The 23,518-nt window shown below is 42.0% G+C and overlaps 1 protein-coding gene across 1 annotated transcript; it reads left to right on the forward strand.

The window, feature by feature from the left end:
• The first annotated feature begins 19,319 nt into the window (after positions 1-19,319).
• On the forward strand, positions 19,320-23,370 carry rcvrn2 (recoverin 2). Its single transcript, XM_059567556.1, has 3 exons — positions 19,320-19,994; positions 22,314-22,425; positions 22,697-23,370. Exons 1-3 carry the CDS (start codon positions 19,614-19,616, stop codon positions 22,780-22,782), a joined length of 579 nt encoding a protein of 192 aa, XP_059423539.1. The 5' UTR covers positions 19,320-19,613; the 3' UTR covers positions 22,783-23,370.
• Positions 23,371-23,518: the final 148 nt, after the last annotated feature.

Below are 23,518 nucleotides of genomic sequence, written 5' to 3' on the forward strand. Positions count from 1 at the left end.
GACAACTCTCCGCTCTTGCTCCGTCGTGGATATGCGGATGCCACCCAGCTGCATGGCCTCGGGTTCTGAGGAGGAGAGTGGAAGGGGATCGGCGGGTGGTGAAGCCAGTAGAGCAGACTCCAGACTTCAAGCGCGTCGGCGGAGGTCGAAACGCTTCTCGATGCGTAATGCAAGATCAATTAGTGAGTCCAGACGAGTAGGGACCTCCCTGGACAATATCTCATCCCTTACTTCACCGTTGAGCCCCTCCAAAAAGCGAGCGAGCAGCGCCAGCTCATTCCAGCCACAGGAGGTTGCCAATGTGCGGAACTCGATAGAAAAGTCTGTAACAGCGCTTACTCTGACGAAGAGAAGACAAGAGGCGGGAGGCCTCCTCCCCGTAGACAGACCAATCGAAGACACGGATCATCTCCTCCTTGAAGAGAGAAAAGCGCTCTGTGCACACCGCCTTGGCCTCCCAGACTGCCGTCCCCCACTGGCGAGCTCGTCCGGAGAGAAGAGAGATAATATAGGCGATCCTTGCCAGGTCTCCTGAATAGGTTGACGGCTGGAGGGAAAACACAACCTCGCATTGGGTTAAAAAGGAACGGCACTGGGTGGGCTCACAGGAATAACACGGCGGGTTATTAATTCAAGGCTCCTTGGAGTGAATAAATCCGGACAAGGCTGGCGGATTGAGACAACACTGGTGGAGCTGCTTGGCGAGATCCGTCACCTGTGCGGCCAGGGTCTCCACGTGCTTGCCCAGCATAGCCCCTTGGATCTCGACGGCCGTCTGGATCGGATTCTCTCTTGCTGGGTCCATAGTTGGCCAGATTATTCTGTTGTGAAGAATGAGGACCAGAGAGAGCAATTCGCGGAGCAGATACAGTCTTTAATAACAAAACACAGGAGCTTGACAGAGTTCTAGTAGAAACGAAAAAAAAACCTCCCAAAGGGAAAAAACTGGAACCAAAAACTTTCACTAGTTCAAAAATAGAAAAGCAAAAAACCACCGAACACCCAGGCGGTATCAGTACGGTGGATAGCTCCGCAGCAATACCGTAGAGAGAAACAGGCAGATCCCTTGACAAGCAGTGGCAATACTTCTAGACTCTCACTCCTCTCTTGACCACGCCGTAGGGACACGGGCACAGACAGCTCCCGAGAGGTAAGTGCACTGGACACAGGCAGACACAATGGTAAATGCAGGACAGACAACCAGCGATGCAGCAATCCCCAACCAGACAGGACTAGGACTAAGACACGACAGGGAAGAAGACATTCAACGTTAGCGAGAATAGAGGAATAATCTGGCAAGGCAGGTAGGGAGGAGAGGGAAAGAAGTAGGAGTGCTAATCAAGGGAGAAGGGGGAACAGGTGCGAGAAGCCAAACACAAAGAGTAAGAAGAGTGGTCATTGAGGAGCAGCTGAAGGAGATTAACAGAGCAGAGGAAAGACAGTGTGAAATAGGAGAGGAAGAGGGAATGAATCTGAGTGAAAAGGGAGGAAGGAAGAAAAAGCCAGGATCATGACAGCTTCATGCTAGGGCTGTCAAAATTGCTCAAAAATGACGTTCGAATATTCCCTCTAAAATAAACACGAATATTCGAACATCTGGTTGCGCATGTTGTCAATGACGCGCATTACGTCAATAACAGGACAAAATAATACAAAGAGACATAACTACTTGTATAGGTAGTATATTTAAGTTTAAACATATTTGACAATGTATTACCTACACAAAAACAAGGAAATCAACTAATGTCCAAGACTGCAGACTTCACACTCTCTCACCCTCACGTTCTCTGCGCATAACGGTTTAAATGAACAAACACATTTTGAGTGCTGATCAAGAGTTTTGTGCAAGCAATTTAAGGTCGCGACTGGTGTCCCAAATATAGCAGGCTTTATTCAGTGATTGAAACAAATATTATTAATATTAATTGAAGTTTTACAGCATATAGAACTGACATTGAATGCTCCGAGTGAGCTGTGCTGTGGTAAACATGGAACTTTTCCTTGACATGAAACGATAAATAATCAAACCTCGGTTCCATTGCTTGACAGAACTCCCCGAAGCCTGCTCCATCCGCGATACTGATTGGTCTCATGTCCTTACAAATGAACGAAATTTATTTATCCATTATGGACTCTTGTCGTGTTGCAGACAAAGAGCTTGTGGCGGGCTATGCAAAGTAAAGTTAAGTGTCAAGACGTGACTGTTTAGCTGGAGTTCCACACATTATGCCATGCTCATTTGGGTGCACATTTTTGAGATGTGACCTCATGTTGCTAGTGGTCGAATGGTATGCTAACTGTATCTTAAATAGCTTGCATACAACTTTATCTCGCGGGTCAACAATTTTACCTCACTTTCTCTGCTGCGGTCGAGTTGGGCTCTGCACTTGCTGCCATCTTCCATGAAGACGCGTCAACTTCCAGCATTGATGCTGTGCCAGACAGTGCGACTCCTGTGACCTGTCCCTGAGCCCTCAGGCGCGCTAGCACGCCCACGCGCAAAGCAGACAGCCACGCCTCTACTACCGCGGACATTTTTTTTCACTTTTTTTTTTTATTCGAATATTATTTTCACCTTCGAAATTCGTTTTTTAAAAACTATTCGAATATATATTCGAATTTACCTTGACAGCCCTACTTCATGCCCAGAAAGAGCACAACAGATGCAATTTTTGCTCTGAGAATTTTGATGGAGAAGTATAGGAATGGTCAGAAGGAGTTGCACTGTGTGTTTGTAGTCTTGGAGAAAGCATATGACAGGGTGCCAAGAGAAGAGCTGTGGTACTGTATGAGGAAGTCAGGAGTAGCAGAGAAGTTTGTCAGAGTGGTGCAGGACATGTATGAGAGGAGCAGGACAGTAGTGAAATGTGCTGTAGGTCAGACAGAGGAGTTCAAAGTGGAGGTGGGACTGCATCAGGGATCGGCTCTGAGCCCCTTCCTGTTTGCTATAGTGATGGACCAGTTGTCAGTGGAGGTCAGACAGGAGTCTCCTTGGACAATGATTTTTGCAGATGACATTGTGATCTGTAGTGAGAGCAGGGAGCAGGTGGAGGAAAACCTGGAGAGGTGGAGGTTTGCGCTGGAGAGAAGAAGAATGAAAGTCAGTCGTAGTAAGACTGAGTACATGTGTGTGAATGAAAGGGAGGGAAGTGAAACAGTAAGGTTACAGGGTGAAGAGGTGAAGAAGGTACAGGAATTAAAGTACTTGGGATCAACAGTCCAGAGTAGTGTTGTCAAAAGACCCGGTACTTCGGTACCAAGTCGGTACTAAAAAAACTTAAATGTGACGGTACCAGGTTTCTTTAAGTACCGGTAGTACCGAGGTCCAGTTCAAACCCGGTTCAGTGCTATGATTTCCCCGAAGCAGAAAATGAGGATGGAATCTCAAAATCCAGTCATGAAAATGAAACTTACATTTTAATATGGACAGTCATGGAATTTGTCAAAGTTAGCATAAATTAATCAAATCAAATCTCCATATGGACCAGTATCTGTAAATGTTAAGCCGCAAGAGTTGTTTGAAATATGAATCCGTGTTCTGCGCGTCTCGGTGTGAATTAATGAATGGCAGAGACGTGTGGGTTTGTTTACTACATAGACTGAAGCGCATGACGCTTGCATTAATTTCAGCATCTGAGCTTCAGAGTTCTCTCTCCATCAAGCGATCTGAACTTTTCAGTTCATCTCAATGGACGCACAGCGCACCTGTATTTGATGCTCTGTAAACTCTTTGTGAAGGCGCACGACTCACCGTCGCTTTACTGATAGTGCTGTTTCTCACACATGCAAAGAGAGAGAGAGCGAGAGTCTTACCGCGCTGAATCGACACGCTATATGTAAACTATTCTTTGTTGTCTTCTCCTGTCAAAATAATGGAGTTCATTTAGAATTATTCATATTAATTTTAGAACAAGAAGAAGACATACCGGTTTCTCCGGTAGTGGGCGGAGCTAATGCGCAAATGGCAATTTCATTGGCTGGCGCTGATCTAGTACCGTCCCTGTTTTGATTTCAGCAAATCAGTTTGACCGAACGCAGACAACGTGATTAATATTCATGAACCCAGCAGCTCATCAATTCATAGTACATTGTATATACAGTCATGGCCAAAAGTTAGAGAATTACATAAATATTGGAAATTGGAAAAGTCGCTGCTTAAGTTTTTATAATAGCAATTTGCATATACTCCAGAATGTTATGAAGAGTGATCAGATGAATTGCATAGTCCTTCTTTGCCATGAAAATAAACTTAATCCCAAAAAAACCAAAAACCAAAAAAAACATTCGTTAAATTATAGCCTTGAACCACACTGAGACCAAAGCGCACACGAGACATAGGCCTATAAATTAATATAAATATGTAAAAATCTATAATATATATAAATATTATTTATATTATATATTTTTACATATTTATATTAACTCAGCCTATATCTCGTGTGCGCTTTGGTCTCAGTGTGGTTCAAGGCTATAATTTAACGAATGCTATTTAATTTAACAAAGTGTCGCTGCTCACAATACCGTCATTGTTTTTTTAACTTATAAACATTATTTATATTTATCTTATTTATAAATATTATTTATATTTATCTTATTTATAAGTAAAAAACAACCACAATATTGTGAGCAGCGACACTTTGTTAAATTAAATAGCATTCGTTAAATTATAGCCTTGAACCACACTGAGACCAAAGCACACACGAGATATAGGCTAAATAAATATAAATATGTAAAAATATATAATATAAATAATATTTATATATATTATAGATTTTTAAATATTTATATTAATTTAGCCTATATGTCTACATATTTATATTACTCTATATGCCTTCGTTAAATAGCCTTCATTAACCACTGAGACAAAAAGCTCACACGTAATATCTATATAAATATTAATATAGCTAAACATGTACAAATATGTAATATAAAATATAAATCATATTAAATATAATTCATATATTATATAATATAAGTAATATAAAAATATGTAAATTTAAATAATGTTAAAGCAAAGTCTATCCTAAATGTGTTTTAATTTGTTCACAGGATTGCCCCACCAGGTGGGGAACAAAGCAAAAAATGATTGCGCGCATTCTTGAACAAGGCCCTGCCATTTGGAGGGTTTTGGATGACCGGCGCACACAACACCTAATTCCAACGTGGCAGGACATGGAAGTCATGGAATCGGTGAATGCAGCCCTGAAAAATGTTGCTGATTTCACGGATGCACGGTCTTCTGAGCAAGCAGTGACTGCATCCTCTTTGAAACCGGTGCTGCAGCTAGTCACCGAGGATCTGCTGGTCCCCGCTGAGGAGGACACCCAATTGACGCGCAACCTGAAAGAAAAAATGTCTGCTGTTTTGATGGAAAAATACAGTGCACCCTCAACTCAACAGCTATTGGCAAAGACCGCGTTTGTCGACCCTAGGTATAAGGACATTGACATTTCTGACAAGGTGAAGGATGAGCTCATGGAGGAGTTGATGAATGTCCCTGAAGAGCAGCGTGATGACGGTGATGGAAAGGGAGCAAGTGCACCCAACCCTCCCAAAAAAACGAATCTGGCTGACTTACTTGGGAAAAAAAAGAAAAAACATCTACTCCGACCCCCAAGAGAATTCGTGTAGACACAGAGATCAGAAGGTATTTGCAGGAGGAAGCCCTGGATTCCCACGCAGACCCTCTTGTCTGGTGGCGGGACAATAGTGTCCGATTCCCTCTGCTTTCCAAAGTAGTCCGAAAATATATGACCATTTGCACTACAAGCATTCCCTCAGAACGTGTGTTCAGTGCTGCAGGTAACGTCGTTACGTCTTTCAGGGCCTCCCTTAAACCTGACAAAGTGAACATGCTAGTTTTTGTAGCAAAAAATTTGAAGGCTGGGATGTAAACCATAGCGTATGTTTCGTTTTGCCAGCACTTTTTTTTCAGACATAATTTTTGTTCTAAATGTTCTTATTCTAAATGTGAAATAATAAATGTTAAATAAACGTGTTCCTTATGCTCAATTGCCTTAGCCTCTGTGTGCGCAAAAGTCGTTATAGTTTAAGTGATTGTTGAACATGGTAATGTTTGCCCCTCTCTGTCCTGGCACATCAACTGTGGCCCTTTCCCAATTACATTTCGTCCACGTCGATGCCTTTTTGCCAGATTGAATCCTGCCTCATCTATGTATATGAATTCATGAGGGGCCTGGTTGGCCTCCAATTCCATAACTCTCTGAAACAAAGTTTATATAAATCATGTCATTACTATATACCATATTGTACTGTAACCTATTACTGTAAAGGTTACCTACTTGCAAAGTGCAAAGCTTATAGAACTGGACATTGAATTGAATATACACTATACCTGGACATATTGTTGTCGTATCTCCTTGACTCTCTCACTGTTCCTCTCAAAGGGAACAGTGTAGAGCTGCTTCATCCGCATTCTGTGTTTGGACAATGTCCGCGTAATCGTTGTGAGGCTGATGCTATCGATATTGTCAAATATCTCATGGTCCTCTACAATTCTAGTTTGAATTTCATGCAGTTTTATTGCATTATTTGCAACAACCATTTCTACAATGACAAGCTCTTGATCATTATTTAGGAGCTTTCCTCTTCCCCTAGAGGGTGGAAGACGTTGCATTCTTGGGGGACGAAAAAATTCGACATATGCATTACTGTACAGAACAGAAACAATCCATGTAAAATGCAATACTTACCTCTTGGTTTGTTGAAAGATGCGTATAATGGAGGCAACCATTGACCGCCTCAAATTGGGCTGCACTCTTTCAACAGCCTCTCTTAGTGAAAGACCATGGTTGATTACATGGTTAATGATAGTGGCACGAATTTCATCACTGACTAATGTTCTTGCAGCCCTTGGAATGCCACCACCACGCATTCTTACACCTCTACCTTGCCCTCTCCTTGGCCCTGCTCCTCTCACTGCTCCTGCACCTCTCACTGCTCCTGCACCTGCACCTTTCACTGCTCCTGCACCTCTCACTGCTCCTGCACCTCTCCCTGCACCTCACCCTGCACCTCTCCCTGCACCTGTCACTGCTCCTGCACCTGCACCTTTCACTGCTCCTGCACCTCTCACTGCTCCTGCACCTCTCCCTGCACCTGTCACTGCTCCTGCACCTGCACCTCTCACTGCTCTTGCACCTGCACCTCTCACTGCTCCTGCACCTCTCCCTACACCTCTCACTGCTCCTGCACCTCTCCCTGCACCTCACCCTGCACCTCTCCCTGCACCTGTCACTGCTCCTGCACCTGCACCTTTCACTGCTCCTGCACCTCTCACTGCTCCTGCACCTCTCCCTGCACCTGTCACTGCTCCTGCACCTGCACCTCTCACTGCTCTTGCACCTGCACCTCTCACTGCTCCTGCACCTCTCCCTGCACCTCTCACTGCTCCTGCACCTCTCACTGGGCCTGCTCTTCTCCCTGCACCTCTCACTGCTCCTGCACCTGCACCTCTCCCTGCACCTCTCACAGCTCCTGCACCTGCACCTCTCACTGCTCCTGCACCTCTCCCTGCACCTCTCACTGCTCCTGCACCTCTCACTGCACCTGTCACTGCTCCTGCACCTCTCCCTGCACCTCTCACTGCTCCTGCACCTCTCACTGCACCTCTCACTGGGCCTGCTCTTCTCCCTGCACCTCTCACTGCTCCTGCACCTGCACCTCTCCCTGCACCTCTCACTGCTCCTGCACCTCTCCCTGCACCTCTCACTGCTCCTGCACCTCTCACTGCACCTGTCACTGCTCCTGCACCTCTCACTGCACCTCTCACTGGGCCTGCTCTTCTCCCTGCACTTCTCACTGCTCCTGCACCTGCACCTCTTACTGCTCCTGCACCTCTCCCTGCACCTCTCACTGGGCCTGCTCTTCTCCCTGCACCTCTCACTGCTCCTGCACCTGCACCTCTCCCTGCACCTCTCCCTGCACCTCTCACTGCTCCTGCACCTCTCCCTGCACCTCTCACTGCTCCTGCACCTCTCACACCATCTCTCACTGGGCCTGCTCTTCTCCCTGGGCACCTTGTTCTTACTCTTCCTCGTCCAGACATTACAGTGTTTGTCTTTTTCTGTTTCTGTTTCCAAAAACATCACTCCTCAAAGTCCTCCTTTTATTGTATAAGTGTCCATATAATAGAAAAGAAAATAACCCCTGCCACTGAGTCTAAGCCAGACTGGAATCAGCTGTGGTTGGCCCAATTTACACAACATAAATCAGCTGTGTGTCAATTAATCAATTGTTTGTTTATTATCAGCTAAGATATATTGTTTTTGAACTGATATCATTGCAGAAGCAGAGGTTTTTATACTGTATCTAAGGTTTGGAATATTGTTTTTGCTATTGTGGGATGTTGTGTGTTAACATTCGTAAATACTACAAAAACAATCCATAATTTTGTTGGGAGGTATAGTTTGTCTGTTAAGAAAATGTAAGCATTGTGGAAATGTGTTCAATGACTCCATATTGTGTGAAAACGACATGAAATGTGTGAATGGTATGGCCACAATAGACCGATGTTGTGCTAATTGTGTTTAGAGTTTTGAAAATGTGACAACTGCTTGGACAAATGCTTGTTAGTGACTGAAAAAAACTGTAATATGTGACATGAATGTAAACATGCCAGAATTGACAAATTTTCAACAATGCTAACTGGATTTTAGCAAAAATGTGTTGAGATGTTTTGTTGAGTCAATCACAATTACTAATTACTTTTATTTTATTCAGGATCTTCACAAAACTCACAGAGAAAGTGGTCTACAGAGGAGATTGAGGCTGTGGAGAAGACTCTGATGGACTGCATCAGGTCAGGAAAGGTTCCTGGGAAAGCTCAGTGCATGGAGTGCATTGAAAGCTCCCCAGCAGCACTTCAAGGGAGAATTTGGGAGGGGGTGAAATTTTATGTTAAGAATCGTATTGGTTCCTTAAAGCAAAAAATGTAAAAGCAGAGGTGGAAGGGCATTTACCTCAATGTTTTTTCCTGTTTGTTAAAGGCAACATGTTCAAAATGTGTTTGCTTACAAAACTAATTTCAGTACGTTAATAGATCTTTCAAATTAACACTGACAAGTTAAATAAGTATTTAATTGAATTAAGAAGTCAGTTTTGTGTTGAGTTTTTGGATTCACAAAGATGTGAAATCCTTAATGTGTTAATGTGAAAAATTGCTGAAGCTGAAATTGTACATTTTTATTTATATGCAGCCTGTTGCATATTTTGCAAGTAATATTGAATATTGAATAAAAAAAAGTGATGCATTTGATCTATTTCTCTACTCCAGAGTTTTGTGTAGTGTAACAAACTTAATATTTATAGAAATATATAGCAGTATGAATGTCAGGCATGTGGTGTTTTAATTCAGAGTGGATTCCAGTATACACAGATCATTATTATTTAGACCATGATACCCATGGTGTCAAAGCTCCCAGAACATCTCTTGCTTGTCATACAACGTAACTTGTCTTGGTTATTATTTGGACCTTTTCAGATTCTCAAAACTGAAGAAAATTAGATGTGTTAAACAGGAAGTGAGGTAAGGCTCGTTTTCACTGTTTACATCCCCAGAAATGGTCTATTCAAATACAGTTGAAGGGAACTAGTGGAAGGCAAGATAAAATAAAAATTCAGTAAAAATATAAATACAGACAGAATTTATCCCTTTTCAACAACTCTTTAATGATTGTCCAAACTTAAACTTTGTTGTTAATAATGGCTTATAATTCTTATGAAATAGATCAGATAATTCATAGTAGTGACACCCGATGGTGGTTTGTGGTAAGACACAATAGCGACGTTAATAAAAAGTAAATATGGGGAAATGTGGTATTATTTGTAGTTTGGTCATTTGTAGTTTGTCCATTAAGTGCTGCACATTACATGAGTAGGTGACAGACTGTTTTTAAATGTGCTTTTGTAATGTTGATGTAACTGTAAGTTGGGCTTTGTCTGCAGCAACCATAATTAAGCTGACAATCTTTGTCTAGTTTTTAAAAGCGTGTAATTTCTGACTTTAACCTAAATACGCACAAGTGGCTGATTTGAACGTGAACATGACAATGAGTGCTAGAAAAAGTCAATAAAAAAGCAGTGTGCAAGATTATGCATGAGCACAAAAAAAAAGAATAACAGATTTAACATATTTAATCATTATGTAATTATTATATTCAGAATATAATTATTAGTATTAGTAAAACAATAATTTCGTGATTTCTTTTCAAGTAAATGTTATTTTCATGACAGGCAGAGTAACGTTTTACCAAGTCACTTACGTAGAGTAATTAATGTGACCAGCAGATGGAGACAGATATTACCATTTTTACACAGAACCATTAATAATAATAAAAAAATCAGTAGGTGATGTTTTAGCATTCAATGTAAGTTTAACCAGTGTTACAGTTAAATAATTTTAAATAGCACACTGTACAGTCGTGGCCAAAAGTTTTGAGAATTACATAAATATTAGTTTTCAAAAAGTTTGCTGCTAAACTGCTTTTAGATCTTTGTTTCAGTTGTTTCTGTGATGTACTGAAATATAATTACAAGCACTAAATACGTTTCAAAGGCTTTTATCGTAGGCTTTTACATGACATTTATGCAAAGAGTCAGTATTTGCAGTGTTGGCCCTTCTTTTTCAGGACCTCTGCAATTCGACTGGGCATGCTCTCAATCAACTTGTGGGCCAAATCCTGACTGATAGCAACCCATTCTTTCATAATCACTTCTTGGAGTTTGTCAGAATTAGTGGGTTTTTGTTTGTCCACCCGCCTCTTGAGGATTGACCACAAGTTCTCAATGGGATTAAGATCTGGGGAGTTTCCAGGCCATGGACCCAAAATTTCAACATTCTGGTCCCTGAGCCACTTGGTTATCACTTTTGCCTTATGGCACGGTGCTCCATCATGCTGGAAAATGCATTGTTCTTCACCAAACTGTTGTTGGATTGTTGGAAGAAGTTGCTGTTGGAGGATGTTTTGGTACCATTCTTTATTCATGGCTGTGTTTTTGGGCAGAATTGTGAGTGAGCCCACTCCCTTGGATGAGAAGCAACCCCACACATGGATGGTGTCAGGATGCTTTACTGTTGGCATGACACAGGACTGATGGTAGCGCCCACCTTTTCTTCTCCGGACAAGCCTTTTTCCAGATGCCCCAAACAATCGGAAAGGGGCTTCATCGGAGAATATGACTTTGCCCCAGTCCTCAGCAGTCCATTCACTATACTTTCTGCAGAAGATCGATCTGTCCCTGATGTTTTTTTTTTTTGGAGAGAAGTGGCTTCTTTGCTGCCCTTCTTGACACCAGGCCATCTTCCAAAAGTCTTGGCCTCACTGTGCGTGCAGATGCGCTCACACCTGCCTACTGCCATTCCTGAGCAAGCTCTGCACTGGTGGCACTCCGATCCCGCAGCTGAATCCTCTTTAGGAGACGATCCTGGCGCTTGCTGGACTTTCTTGGACGCCCTGAAGCCTTCTTTACAAGAATTGAACCTCTTTCCTTGAAGTTCTTGATGATCCTATAAATTGTTGATTTAGGTGCAATCGTAGTAGCCACAATATCCTTGCCCGTGAAGCCATTTTTATGCAACGCAATGATGGCTGCACGCGTTTCTTTGCAGGTCACCATGGTTAACAATGGAAGAACAATGATTTCAAGCATCACCCTCCTTTTAACATGTCAAGTCTGCCATTCTAACCCAATCAGCCTGACATATTGATCTCCAGCCTTGTGCTCGTCAACATTCTCACCTGAGTTAACAAGACGATTACTAAAATGATCTCAGTGGGTCCTTTAATGACAGCAATGAAATGCAGTGGAAAGGTTTTTTTGGGATTAAGTTTATTTTCATGGCAAAGAAGGACTATGCAACTCATCTGATCACTCTTCATAACATTCTGGAGTATATGCAAATTGCCATTATAAAAACTTAAGCAGCAACTTTTCCAATTTCTAATATTTATGTAATTCTCAAAACTTTTGGCCACGACTGTACTATACATGTAAAATGTATTTGTACATTGGGTTTGGATCATCATTTAGGAAACCCACCTTGGGTGAACTGTGTGCAGAGGTATGCAGATACAGTTGACAGGCATGTAGGAAAGCTATTTAAAATGCTCGGACCCAGTGTTTATTTTGGATGTACATTTCTTGGTCCTTTGCCTTTTATGCCTATGCCTTTTATATGCACCTTTAATAATGTCCTTAGTTTTACGATCAGTTCAAGCCCAAAAGGGGAACAGACTCGTGTAACAGACAGTGATGAAGCTTGTATGTGTTTGCAGCACACAAGCCACAGTTAAAACAGCTGATTCCACTGTGTGACCGTCTCTCTCTCTCACACACACACACACACAATGTGCAAAACTAGCATTTGAACAATCAATAGCAAATACTTAAACTAATAACAAAACATACTTACACAGTAGCTGATTCAGAAGCACCAGATTGTCGTAGCAAAGTCAGAATTACCTCCTCTCCTAGGTTCACGAAACGCTCATCCATAAAATGCATTGCTGTTCTGTTTTAACTTGTAAGTAATCTTAAACAATCCTAAATGCATCTACTTTCAGAAGGCCAATAAAGTGCTTTTGCTTTCGACTAGATACACACAGCTCCCTAACATGGCTGCTTCAACACTGTGTCAGAGTCTTAACTCTTTTTTACACAGAATATCTCTTTGGATTTGAGACTTAAGTCTTTGCAACTTTACAGATCTTCTTTATGCACAAAGAGCTTGTCACACTACGAAGAGAAACTGAAATTGCATCATATGACCCCTTTCCTTTAAAAGAGGTTTGAAAACTTTTGAAAGGCAGACAGTTTGTTTTTTCTTTTGAAAGAAATGTCATCTTTGGTCTCCCCTGCCCTAAAGTTTAATTTCTTGATCAGTGAAATCTGTTCTTGTTCAGGAATTCCCAAAAATCTTCTCATTCAAAGCACAAGTTGATCTGTTCAACCCTGAATGGCATAAGATATCCAGCACACATTTGAAAACATCATGGCGTCAGTAAACACTTGCATAAGAGGGTGTTTCCTTCCAAATCTTGTGACATGCTTGTTGTGTCAAATGTCACGAATCAACCTGTTTGATGTTATCCATCTTTATAAAAAGGAATAAAGTAGTCTTGACAAATTGTGTATTAAGTTGTCACTTGCAATTTTTCCAGATTTACTCCACTGACATAAAACCACCACCACAACAACTAGGTTAAATCTCTACGCTAGTCCCAGCAATCCTTGTACACCACATGTCACAATTTGCTCTCAGTGTGGGCACATTGTAATTAGCTCTGACAGGTAATCCATTAGATGTGCTCTTGGAATTCCTTGAATAGCACAGAGAAAATCCCTGTGCTAAAAGAGGGAAGGGTGAGGTATGTCTGGTGTTTCCAAGGGAGTTAAATAAATCCAGGGCGATTAAAGGTAGGGCAGACCTGTATCTAGTGAATGTTTTGGAAAGTTTCAAATGCAGCTTAGAATCTAAATGTGTGACCTGATAAGAAGAAATTGATAGGGAAAGGGAAAAGTCCAGACAAAATGTGAAAGGTTGTCTATTTTTATTTTTCTACTAAATAGATGATAAGTTCTGTCAGCATTTTAATTTAAATAATGTAAATGTTAAAAACTAGTTCCATATATTAAACTTGAATTTTGACTGTTGTGTGGTTAATTTTCTAACTTATGTTAATTTTATTAACATAAATTCAAAGGATAGGCTAAATGTTTTGGCACTCTTGAATGTACTGACAGCACAGAGTAGGCCTAGTTAATAAATACAAATACACATTACAAGATATTTTAAAAGGTGCATAGCAACTTTACTGAACAACATAATGTTATTTCTCATAAATTGAGAAATGGCAGATGGCAACAAATCATTGTGCGGTGCAGGTGGTTACGTTTTTTTTTTTTTTTTGTACACAATATCTGTAATTTGGCCATTCAGAAACAAAGCTTGCATCTGTCCGACTATCATTGTGTGTATGTATAATAAATATGTATAACTGCATAGGCAGTGTACTGAAAAAAGTAACACTTTATTATGATAGGCCTATATAACTTTGCAGGTCCATGTGAACTAGCATTATAACAGACTATCTGCTTAATATCTCCTAACACTTTATTTTGACGTCCCCCATCAGACATCAACTGCACTGACTATAATGAACTATCGACTTATTTTTAAAAAGTACATATTAACTTATATTACTAATCCTAACCCAACTCTACTCTTATGAGAATTAGTTGACATGTAGCTGCAAATTAATGAGAGTTATGATGTTGCAAACAGTGATTAAAGTAGACTATCAAAATAAAGTGTAAGCAACAAAGATTAAACAGACTTTAAACACTTTAAAATCTTTAAAATCTCGTAGGAGAAAGAGTGGAAAATTCCCGCTCTGCTCTACACTTGAATGCCAGTGTAAATCCACTGTAACAGTGGAAAAAGCAATCTGGCAGGTAATGTTAATTGGTACATGGTTTTCATGGAAATAGAGAAGGAGACCTAAGTACACTGTATATGGAATAACTATAATACAATGATATTTACAAATGAACCTAAGCACAGTTGCTACTCGTAACTGCCATTCGTCACCTAATGAATTTATTAGTACCCACAACAGTTTATGTGTAAGCAACAAACTGAGACTTAAAACCTGGTTATTATGCCAACCCATTATGGGCAACGTCCAAAATCAGTGAAGAGGATAAAGTCATGTTGCTTAAGTTTAATGCTGTACTGAAAAAGATATAATACAATATATTAGTAAACATGCACCAGAGAGAGGGCAATAGACCTAATAATTGACAGGTGGCATGAAAAGTTGTAGAGAGGTAAGAAGTACAAGAATAAGATTAAAAAAGGGAAGCTTCCTGGAAAAGAGGGTACGGCAGATGTCAGGTCCAGGCTTACCATCCCCTGACTACCACGTGCAATTAAAATAAAATCAAACAAAAAACAATGGTGTCTTGAATGAACCTCAATGAACTTGATACAGACATCATCAAGAGCTGCTGTCACTTAATTCACACTACTCAGTGAAAGTGATGACAGTTTGTGAGATGAATTCAACAGAAGATAAAACAAATAAAGCCATTCATACAACCTAACTGATGTTTCTATTTATACACCTTAGTATGAAACAACATGTCAAGATGAGGAAAAATAGTTCTCTACAACAAGGCCAATATCTGTGCCAAAATGATCTGATGTCTCAATAAGAGGACTAAGACTGTCAGTTGAGTACATGACTATATGATAAGGACTTATTGTTATTGACTTTAGTGCACTTTTCATACATTTAAGCCTGTTAATAATCCCTTATAATAACTGCTGAAATCAGTCAGCTGTGTGATCCAAGTAAAAAATTTGGGAAAGCTGTTCTCTCAAACAGAGGATCTCTGGCGTTCAGCTAAAAGGTCATTCATTCATTCATTCATTCATTCAATCATTGGGAAAACCACTATCACATGTTTATATGATAAATAAATTGATCCTTTATTAAAATGCTACTTGTAACAATTACTTTACTACTATGTAACTTCATGCAATATATAAATTCATAAACACACTTTTTGCTGGAAAAAACAATGGTTTGAGGTGCAAAACCATACTGATTTGTGCAATGCTTTCTTGATCATCTCAAGTCCATTTGGCATTTCAACAAAACCTCAAATATTAAATAAATGATACTTAGCTAGATACAGTAATTGTCACAGTGTCTGGGTTGTGTCCCTGGGTTTCCACTAGATGTCCCCCTTTCTCACGGTGTCTGTCACCTTATCACTTCCTGTTCCCTTATTTGGTCACCTTCCTCCTTGTTAGTAATTGATTGTTCCCCACCTGTCTCCTGTTCCCTCATTATCCTTCTGTGTATTTATACCCGGTCTGTCTGAGTCTGTGTTACGGAGTCCTTGTTTAATGTCCTATAGTTATTCATGTCCGTCGCTTCTTGCCTTGCTTTGCCTTGTCTTCGTGTCTTGTTTATGTTCGATATTCTGGTTTTGACCCTGCCTGGACTGTTTACCCCTTTGGTTTACCCTTTAATAAATGACTTACCTGCAATTGGTTCTATCTCCGTGCCTCATTGGATCCCTGCCGTGACAGAAGGACTCCGTCACACTAGGAACCAGCGGTATGTCATTTTTCCGTTCCCCAGCCAAGATGGCGGAGCGGCGAACCAAGTACCTTCGGTTGATCGCCCTCCGCCAAGAGGGCAATGAAGTGGGTGCCCTGGCTCAGGTGTTCTGGTCCCTGGCCGAGGGCATGGGCTACAACGATGCGGCCCTCAAGGACTATTTCAATGGCGGGCTGGATGATCCAGTGTCTCATGAGGAGATGGCGCAGTTAGAGACACTGGAATTCTGGGAATTCGTGCGCTACCTGCAGCATCGGCTTCGGTGGGATGCCCCAGCCACTTCGGTCTCTTCCGGCGGGGTGGTCGTCAGCCCAGCACCACTGCCCAGGATGGCAACCAGCCAAGCGCCACAACCCAAGATGGCCACCAGTCCAGCACCACTGCCCATGATGGCTAACAGCCAAGCCCCACAGCACAAGATGGCCGCTAAACCATCGCCAATGCCCAAATTGGCCACTTTTCCAGCGCCACAGCCCAAGATGGCCGCCAGCCCAGCGCCAATGCCCAAATTGGCCACCGGTTCAGCGCCACAGCCCAAATTGTCCACCGGTCCAGCACCACAGCACAAGGTGGCCGCTAACCCAGCGCCAATGCCCAAATTGGCCACCGTTCCAGCACCACAGCCCAAGATGGCCGCCAGCCCAGCGCCAATGCCCAAATTGGCCACCGGTTCAGCTCCACAACCCAAGATGGCCGTCAGCCTAGCGCCACAGCACAAGATGGCCGTCAGCCAAGCGCCATGGCACAAGATGGCCGCTAACCCAGCGCCAATGCCCAGATTGGCCACCGGTCCAGCGCCACAGTACAGGATGGCCGCCAGCCCAGCGCCAATGCCCAAATTGGCCACCGGTTCAGCGCCACAGTACAAGATGGCCGCCAGCCCAGCACCACAGTACAAGAGTGCCGCCTGTCCAGAGTCATGGCCCAAGATGGCTGCTTGCCCAGCGCCGTTGCACAGGATGAGAGTCTCAGTTGACCCTCCGGAGTCTAGTCAGGTTCCAGTTGACCCTCCGGAGTCGAGTCAGGTACCAGTTGTCCCTCCGGAGTCGAGTCAGGTGCCAGTTGACCCTCCGGAATCGAGTCAGGTGCCAGTGAACTCTCCAGAGTCGAGTCAGGTGCCAGTGAACTCTCCAGAGTCGAGTCAGGTGCCAGTGAACTCTCCAGAGTCGAGTCAGGTGCCAGTGAACTCTCCAGAGTCGAGTCAGGTGCCAGTGAACTCTCCAGAGTCAGGGCTAGTCACCGCTGATCCTCCAGAGTCAGGGCTAGTCACCGCTGATCCTCCAGAGTCAGGGCTAGTCACCGCTGATCCTCCAGAGTCAGGGCTAGTCACCGCTGATCCTCCAGAGTCAGGGCTAGTCACCGCTGATCCTCCAGAGTCAGGGCTAGTCACCGCTGATCCTCCAGAGTCAGGGCTAGTCACCGCTGATCCTCCAGAGTCAGGGCTAGTCACCGCTGATCCTCCAGAGTCGGGGCTAGTCACCGCTGATCCTCCAGAGTCGGGGCTAGTCACCGCTGATCCTCCAGAGTCGGGGCTAGTCACCGCGGATCCTCCAGAGACTAGGCTGGTCACCGTTGACCTCTCAGAGTCAAGTCAAGTCACCGGTGGTCTTCAAGGACTGAGTCAAGTCACCGGTGGTCTTCAAGGACTGAGTCAAGTCACCGGTGGTCTTCAAGGACTGAGTCAAGTCACCGGTGGTCTTCAAGGACTGAGTCAAGTCACCAGTGGTCTTCAAGGACTGAGTCAAGTCACCTCTGATCTTCATGAGCAGTGTCAGGCCAGCACCAATCTTCTGGAGTCCAGTAAGGACACCAGGGGATTACCAGAGTTTTGTTGTCCCATTGATCCAGCCGCACGGAGGTCTGCTCCGCCTTGGGGGGCTCTGGTCCTGACCACATGGCTGTGGTGGTCTTCTGCTCCGCCCTGGGGGCCTTCCGCCCTGACCACACGGTTGTGGGGGTCTTCCGCTCCGCCCTGGAGGACTCTGGCTTCGTCCACAAGGATGTGGTGGTCTTCTGCTCCACCCTGGGGGGCTTCCGTCCTGACCACACGGTTGAGGTGGTCTTCTGCTCCGCCCTGGGAGGCTTCCGCCCTGACCACACGGTTGTGGTGGTCCTCTGCTCCGCCCTGGGGGACTCCAGTCTCCACCACATGGACGGTGTGGTCTTCTGCCCCGCCCTGGAGGGGCTTCATGTTGTTTTTTGTTTTTGTGTTCACTCCTGTCCCTGTTCCTCTCTGTGAGCCTGGCCCTCCGTCCCTCCCCCTGAACCTCCTCCGGTCCTCCTCCCTCCTGGTCTCTCTGTTTTGTGTCTACACTTCTGGTATCTGTTCCCCATGATTTTTTTTTTCTGGCCCTCCGTCCCTCCCCCTGAGCCTCCACCTGTCCGCCTCCCTCCTGGTCTCTGTTTTGTGTCTGTCGTGGAGCGTCTGGGAGCCGCTCCGTAGAGGGGGGGTACTGTCACAGTGTCTGGGTTGTGTCCCTGGGTTTCCACTAGATGTCCCCCTTTCTCACGGTGTCTGTCACCTTATCACTTCCTGTTCCCTTATTTGGTCACCTTCCTCCTTGTTAGTAATTGATTGTTCCCCACCTGTCTCCTGTTCCCTCATTATCCTTCTGTGTATTTATACCCGGTCTGTCTGAGTCTGTGTTACGGAGTCCTTGTTTAATGTCCTATAGTTATTCATGTCCGTCGCTTCTTGCCTTGCTTTGCCTTGTCTTCGTGTCTTGTTTATGTTCGATATTCTGGTTTTGACCCTGCCTGGACTGTTTACCCCTTTGGTTTACCCTTTAATAAATGACTTACCTGCAATTGGTTCTATCTCCGTGCCTCATTGGATCCCTGCCGTGACAGTAATGTTGTAATTATAACATATTTAAGCTAGCAAAACTCTAAATAATTCTTGATACGTCACCCAAACTAAATGTTTCAGGTCATTAAACATAACATATGATCAACAAGCTTAAGATATAGTGACAACTGGGTATTTGCCTAGTAATCATTATTAATGTAATCATTTATGAAAGGGGACAGTCCCAAGCTGTTGTTTTGGGGCTCAGAGGCTCAGCCATGTCAAATCCCTCTTTAACGACTTAAACCTGCATTCAGAGGTAACATCCTAAATTCACCTGCCCCACCCACCCTCACTCACTAACCCACCAATCAACAGCCAACGTCATCGATCAGCACTCATTCTTCCCTTTACATTTGAGAGCTTCATTACCACAGGCGCTGTTCTTCCTCTGTTAACACTTGGGTGTGACATCTATCAATCTATCCAATCCATCATTTCTCACAAGGAGCACCAAGGTTTAATCTGACATTAATTACAGCACCCAAGAAAAGAGAGATTCCCTGGGAACATCTCAGCAAGAGCAGCTACATAATATAGTGTATCTCTGGTCAGAAAGGACAAACAACGCTTCCTGAACCCCTGCCTGTGCTCTCCATCAGCAGCCAAAAATGGGGAATGCCAAAAGCAGCGCTATGTCCAAGGAGATCCTGGAGGATCTCAAACTCAACACCAAATTCTCAGAGAACGAACTGTCACAGTGGTACGAGAACTTCCAGAAACAGTGTCCGTCTGGCCGTATCACACCAGAAGAGTTTAAAAAGATCTACGAGCGCTTTTTCCCAGACAGTGATGCTGCAGCATACGCCCAGCACGTCTTCCGCTCCTTTGACACGAATGATGATGGAACGCTGGATTTCAAGGAATACATTATTGCTCTACACATGACATCAACTGGAAAGACGGAACGAAAGCTGGAGTGGGCCTTTTCACTTTTTGATGTCGATAAGAACGGCTACATCACCAAGTCAGAAGTGGCTGAAATCTGTCAGGTAGGTCAAATGTTGGTGAACATCTTCATAATTCTTCATTTGTGTAACTGTTGTGTGGCTTCCTTTCGAAACTATACCATAAATGAGTGAGTTTGCTATTTATGTCACGAGACTGGCATACTAGTTGACAGTTTTGCAGAAAAAAAAGACTAAAAAAGGGCCACATGCCCCTATATGCAGGATATGCAGTCAAATTATAACCTGTCATTGATTGAACAGCCAATAACGATGAAATGTAACTAAAACAAATGACAAATAAATGACAAAAAAAAATTCAAGTGTGCTACATATAATTAGTATATTTCTATTAAACTTAAAATACATTAGGTAAGTTTACTTTCAGTCTTTTTATGTACTTTGTTGTTTTATGTTCTTTTGTTAAAGTCTACTGTTAAATCTAGGACTAGGTGTGTGAAAGAAAACACAGGGTCTGGGAAATGTTAAAAGTATTCCTAAAAGTATACTTTATAAACTAAAAAGTGGGCCAATTTAGTCCCAAGTACATTTACATTTTGTCATTTAGCAGACGCTTTTATCCAAAGTGACTTACAAATGAGGACAGTGGAAGCAATCAAAAGAGAGCAATAATATACAAGTGCTTCAACAAGTCTCAGTTAGCTTAACGCAGTATTGAAATACTGAAATAGAACTTATATACTTCAAATTTACACAAATATACTTCTAGTACATCCATATTAGTCTAATATTTCTCTTGATGATGCATCACATATATAATCACAGAATGTATAATACAATTTTCTCTCTATTCTCTCTGTGGGTTTTGTTCAGTCAGCAATACTGAACAAACGCAAGGCTTCAGTAAAAAGAAAAAAGCCAAATGTCTTATGAGCTTTGACTTAACAAGCCGTTGCCTCGGAGCATGGCTAATGCAGTCGGTCAAATCCCAGAATAATTTATCCGATAAATGGTTTAGCTTGAACAATAAACGTAGACAGAAGCTTTTTCAAACGCAGACAGCCATTAGCACAGAGACAGGTGGGTGGGACGATTACGATGTAAGATGCTTTCTTTAGAAAGATGCTTGATAAGTGGGTTGTAGAAGTCACAGTAAACAGTGGGAACATGCGGCTTAAATTACACAGTATATATCCAGCTAGACAAAAAAAAAAAGTTTCTTCTATGTTTTTATTTATTTCTTTATTAAACAGGAAAAAATTCATACATTCATACAGCAGAACTGTATAGAATCAAGGAATACAGTTGTGTTTTCAGTGCATTGTTTACTATAAGCATTTATGGATGTATCGAATGTTATCCTAACACAGCTACACACCATGAGGTCAGATCAGCATTTGACCTCATACTCAGGCTTTGTGATCACTAGTTTGGTGATTTATAAGTATAAATGTCACTGTCATCGTGCCAGGGACTGAATGCAAAAGAGCATTAAAGACTGAGCTGTGCTGAGGCACTGCCTCTAATCTGTATTATTCTTATGTGTCTGAGATAAACATCTCCTCGGATCCAGGTCAGCAGTGGTCAGGAAAAACTAAAGTCTATGTAGATGACCCTTGGCATTAGTGGTCCTAATCTATGATGATTACCTCCAGACAAGCATCATCAGAAGAGCAGATGGTCATTGACTTGACACTTCAGTAAACTAATGGATGTGTCTGTCACAGGGATTTCCACTGTCAACTACATTTTGTCTGAAAATTAATAATGTTTGGGTAAATACAGGAATTAGGTCTGTATTGAGATGTTTAGTTTTGGTGTGTTTTGGGGTTAAATGCTGTAAGAATTGGAAATGGAGGCTAGACTATATTATTAATATAAAATAATCACACAGACACACACTGGTTTTCATGTTTTATGGGGACATTCCATAGACATAATGGCTTTTATATTATACAAACAGTTTTCTTTTCCCTTACTCTAACCCTACCCCTCACATAAAACGTTCTGCTATTTTAGATTTTCAAAAAACATCATTGATTTATAATCTGTTTTTCTCATGGGGAACAAAAACTTCAAAAATGACTGGTATTACTATTCTTGCAGGGACATTTGGTCCCCATAGTACAGGAAAATAATTTACAGCATTTAATTTAATATTATAAAACTATATTATAATATATGATATATTACATTTAAGTAGAATATTTTATTATATTATAACATCATTAATTTAATTAAAGTTGTCATTATGAAATGCTTCATTTTGGCTGGAGTTTCAAGCCTAGAATGTAAAAGATAGAGAACGAGGTTTTAGAAATTATTGAACATTTTTGTTACAATTAGTCTGTTATTTCTTTCTTCCCTCCTCACCTCCTTTTCTTCCATCTTGTCGATCCTCAGGCTATCTTTAAGCTGATCCCTAAAGAAGAGCAGGAAAATCTTCCAGCAGATGAGAACACTCCTGAGAAGAGAGCGGACAAACTGTGGTCGTTCTTCGATAAAAAAGATAATGGTAATGTTGTGTTTTTATGTTAATGTGTTTTGACATAAAGTTTTCATATAACCCTTTACTGTTCATATATTTCATATATTTTCTAATATCTGTTATCCATGGACACATGATAAAAGATTCAAGAGTACTATTTGAATTTTTGTTTCCATTTCCTGCATTTATTACACAGTAAAATGGTGCCATAGTAAAGTAATGTCAAAATGCTGCTGTTAAAATACTGAAGTTTGTCCAGTGACAATGAGTGTTTTTTTCTTTTTCTTGTTCTTTTCAGAGCGATTGGCCGAGGGTGAGTTTATTCAAGGCATTCTTGACAATGAAGGCGCGATCCACCTTATTCAGTATGAGCCCCACAAATAATAATAAAACCAGAACAATAACTGTATTTTTCCTGTCATATAATTTCCTTTGGTCAAGTGTTTCCCCCCCTGATTTCTTTTTTCCCCATGTTGTTTGTTTTTAACTTTTAATCTGGGCATGTCTGTCCTGTTTCTTGTATTAGTGCAACATGAGTCATTCTGTAAATATTTCAAAGCCCATTAACCTCAATATGTTTTGAGTGAGTCCTGATAGACAGAATGATGCTAGACTGAAGTAATAGGAAACTGTCAAATCTGGGAACAAATGTTGAAATGTGTGAAATTCTGTATGAAGACTTAAGAAGAGTTTCTGGCAGATGAAATGATGATACTGAAAGCAAATATTATTTTTCTTTATGAATCAAAGTGAGAACAGGCTCATTCATGTTTTTCTTGTAAAATGTAGTAAAATACAGATATATCAATGAAGCCAATAAAGCCACTAGACTGTGTGGAAAAATAACAAAACATAATTTGATCCAGACTTATCGTCCAGCATGTTAATACATCAACCTTTGCCATTAACAGTATGCAAATCAGTTTTTTTGATGTCAACTGCTGTGGAATAAACCTGAAACTGTAAGAGCTACTATAAGATTATCTCTGTTCTGTGTCTGTATGTGTGAATTTGTGTGTAAATAATTAGGTGAGGTGAAGAGTTCAAGTGATCTGCTGGAATGGGCATGAACAATAATCAGTCTGCTAGCAGAGGTTTAAAATGCCATGACAATATTCAC

The sequence above is a fragment of the Carassius carassius genome, chromosome 15, assembly GCF_963082965.1.
Source record: "Carassius carassius chromosome 15, fCarCar2.1, whole genome shotgun sequence".
NCBI classification, from domain to species: Eukaryota; Metazoa; Chordata; class Actinopteri; order Cypriniformes; family Cyprinidae; genus Carassius; species Carassius carassius.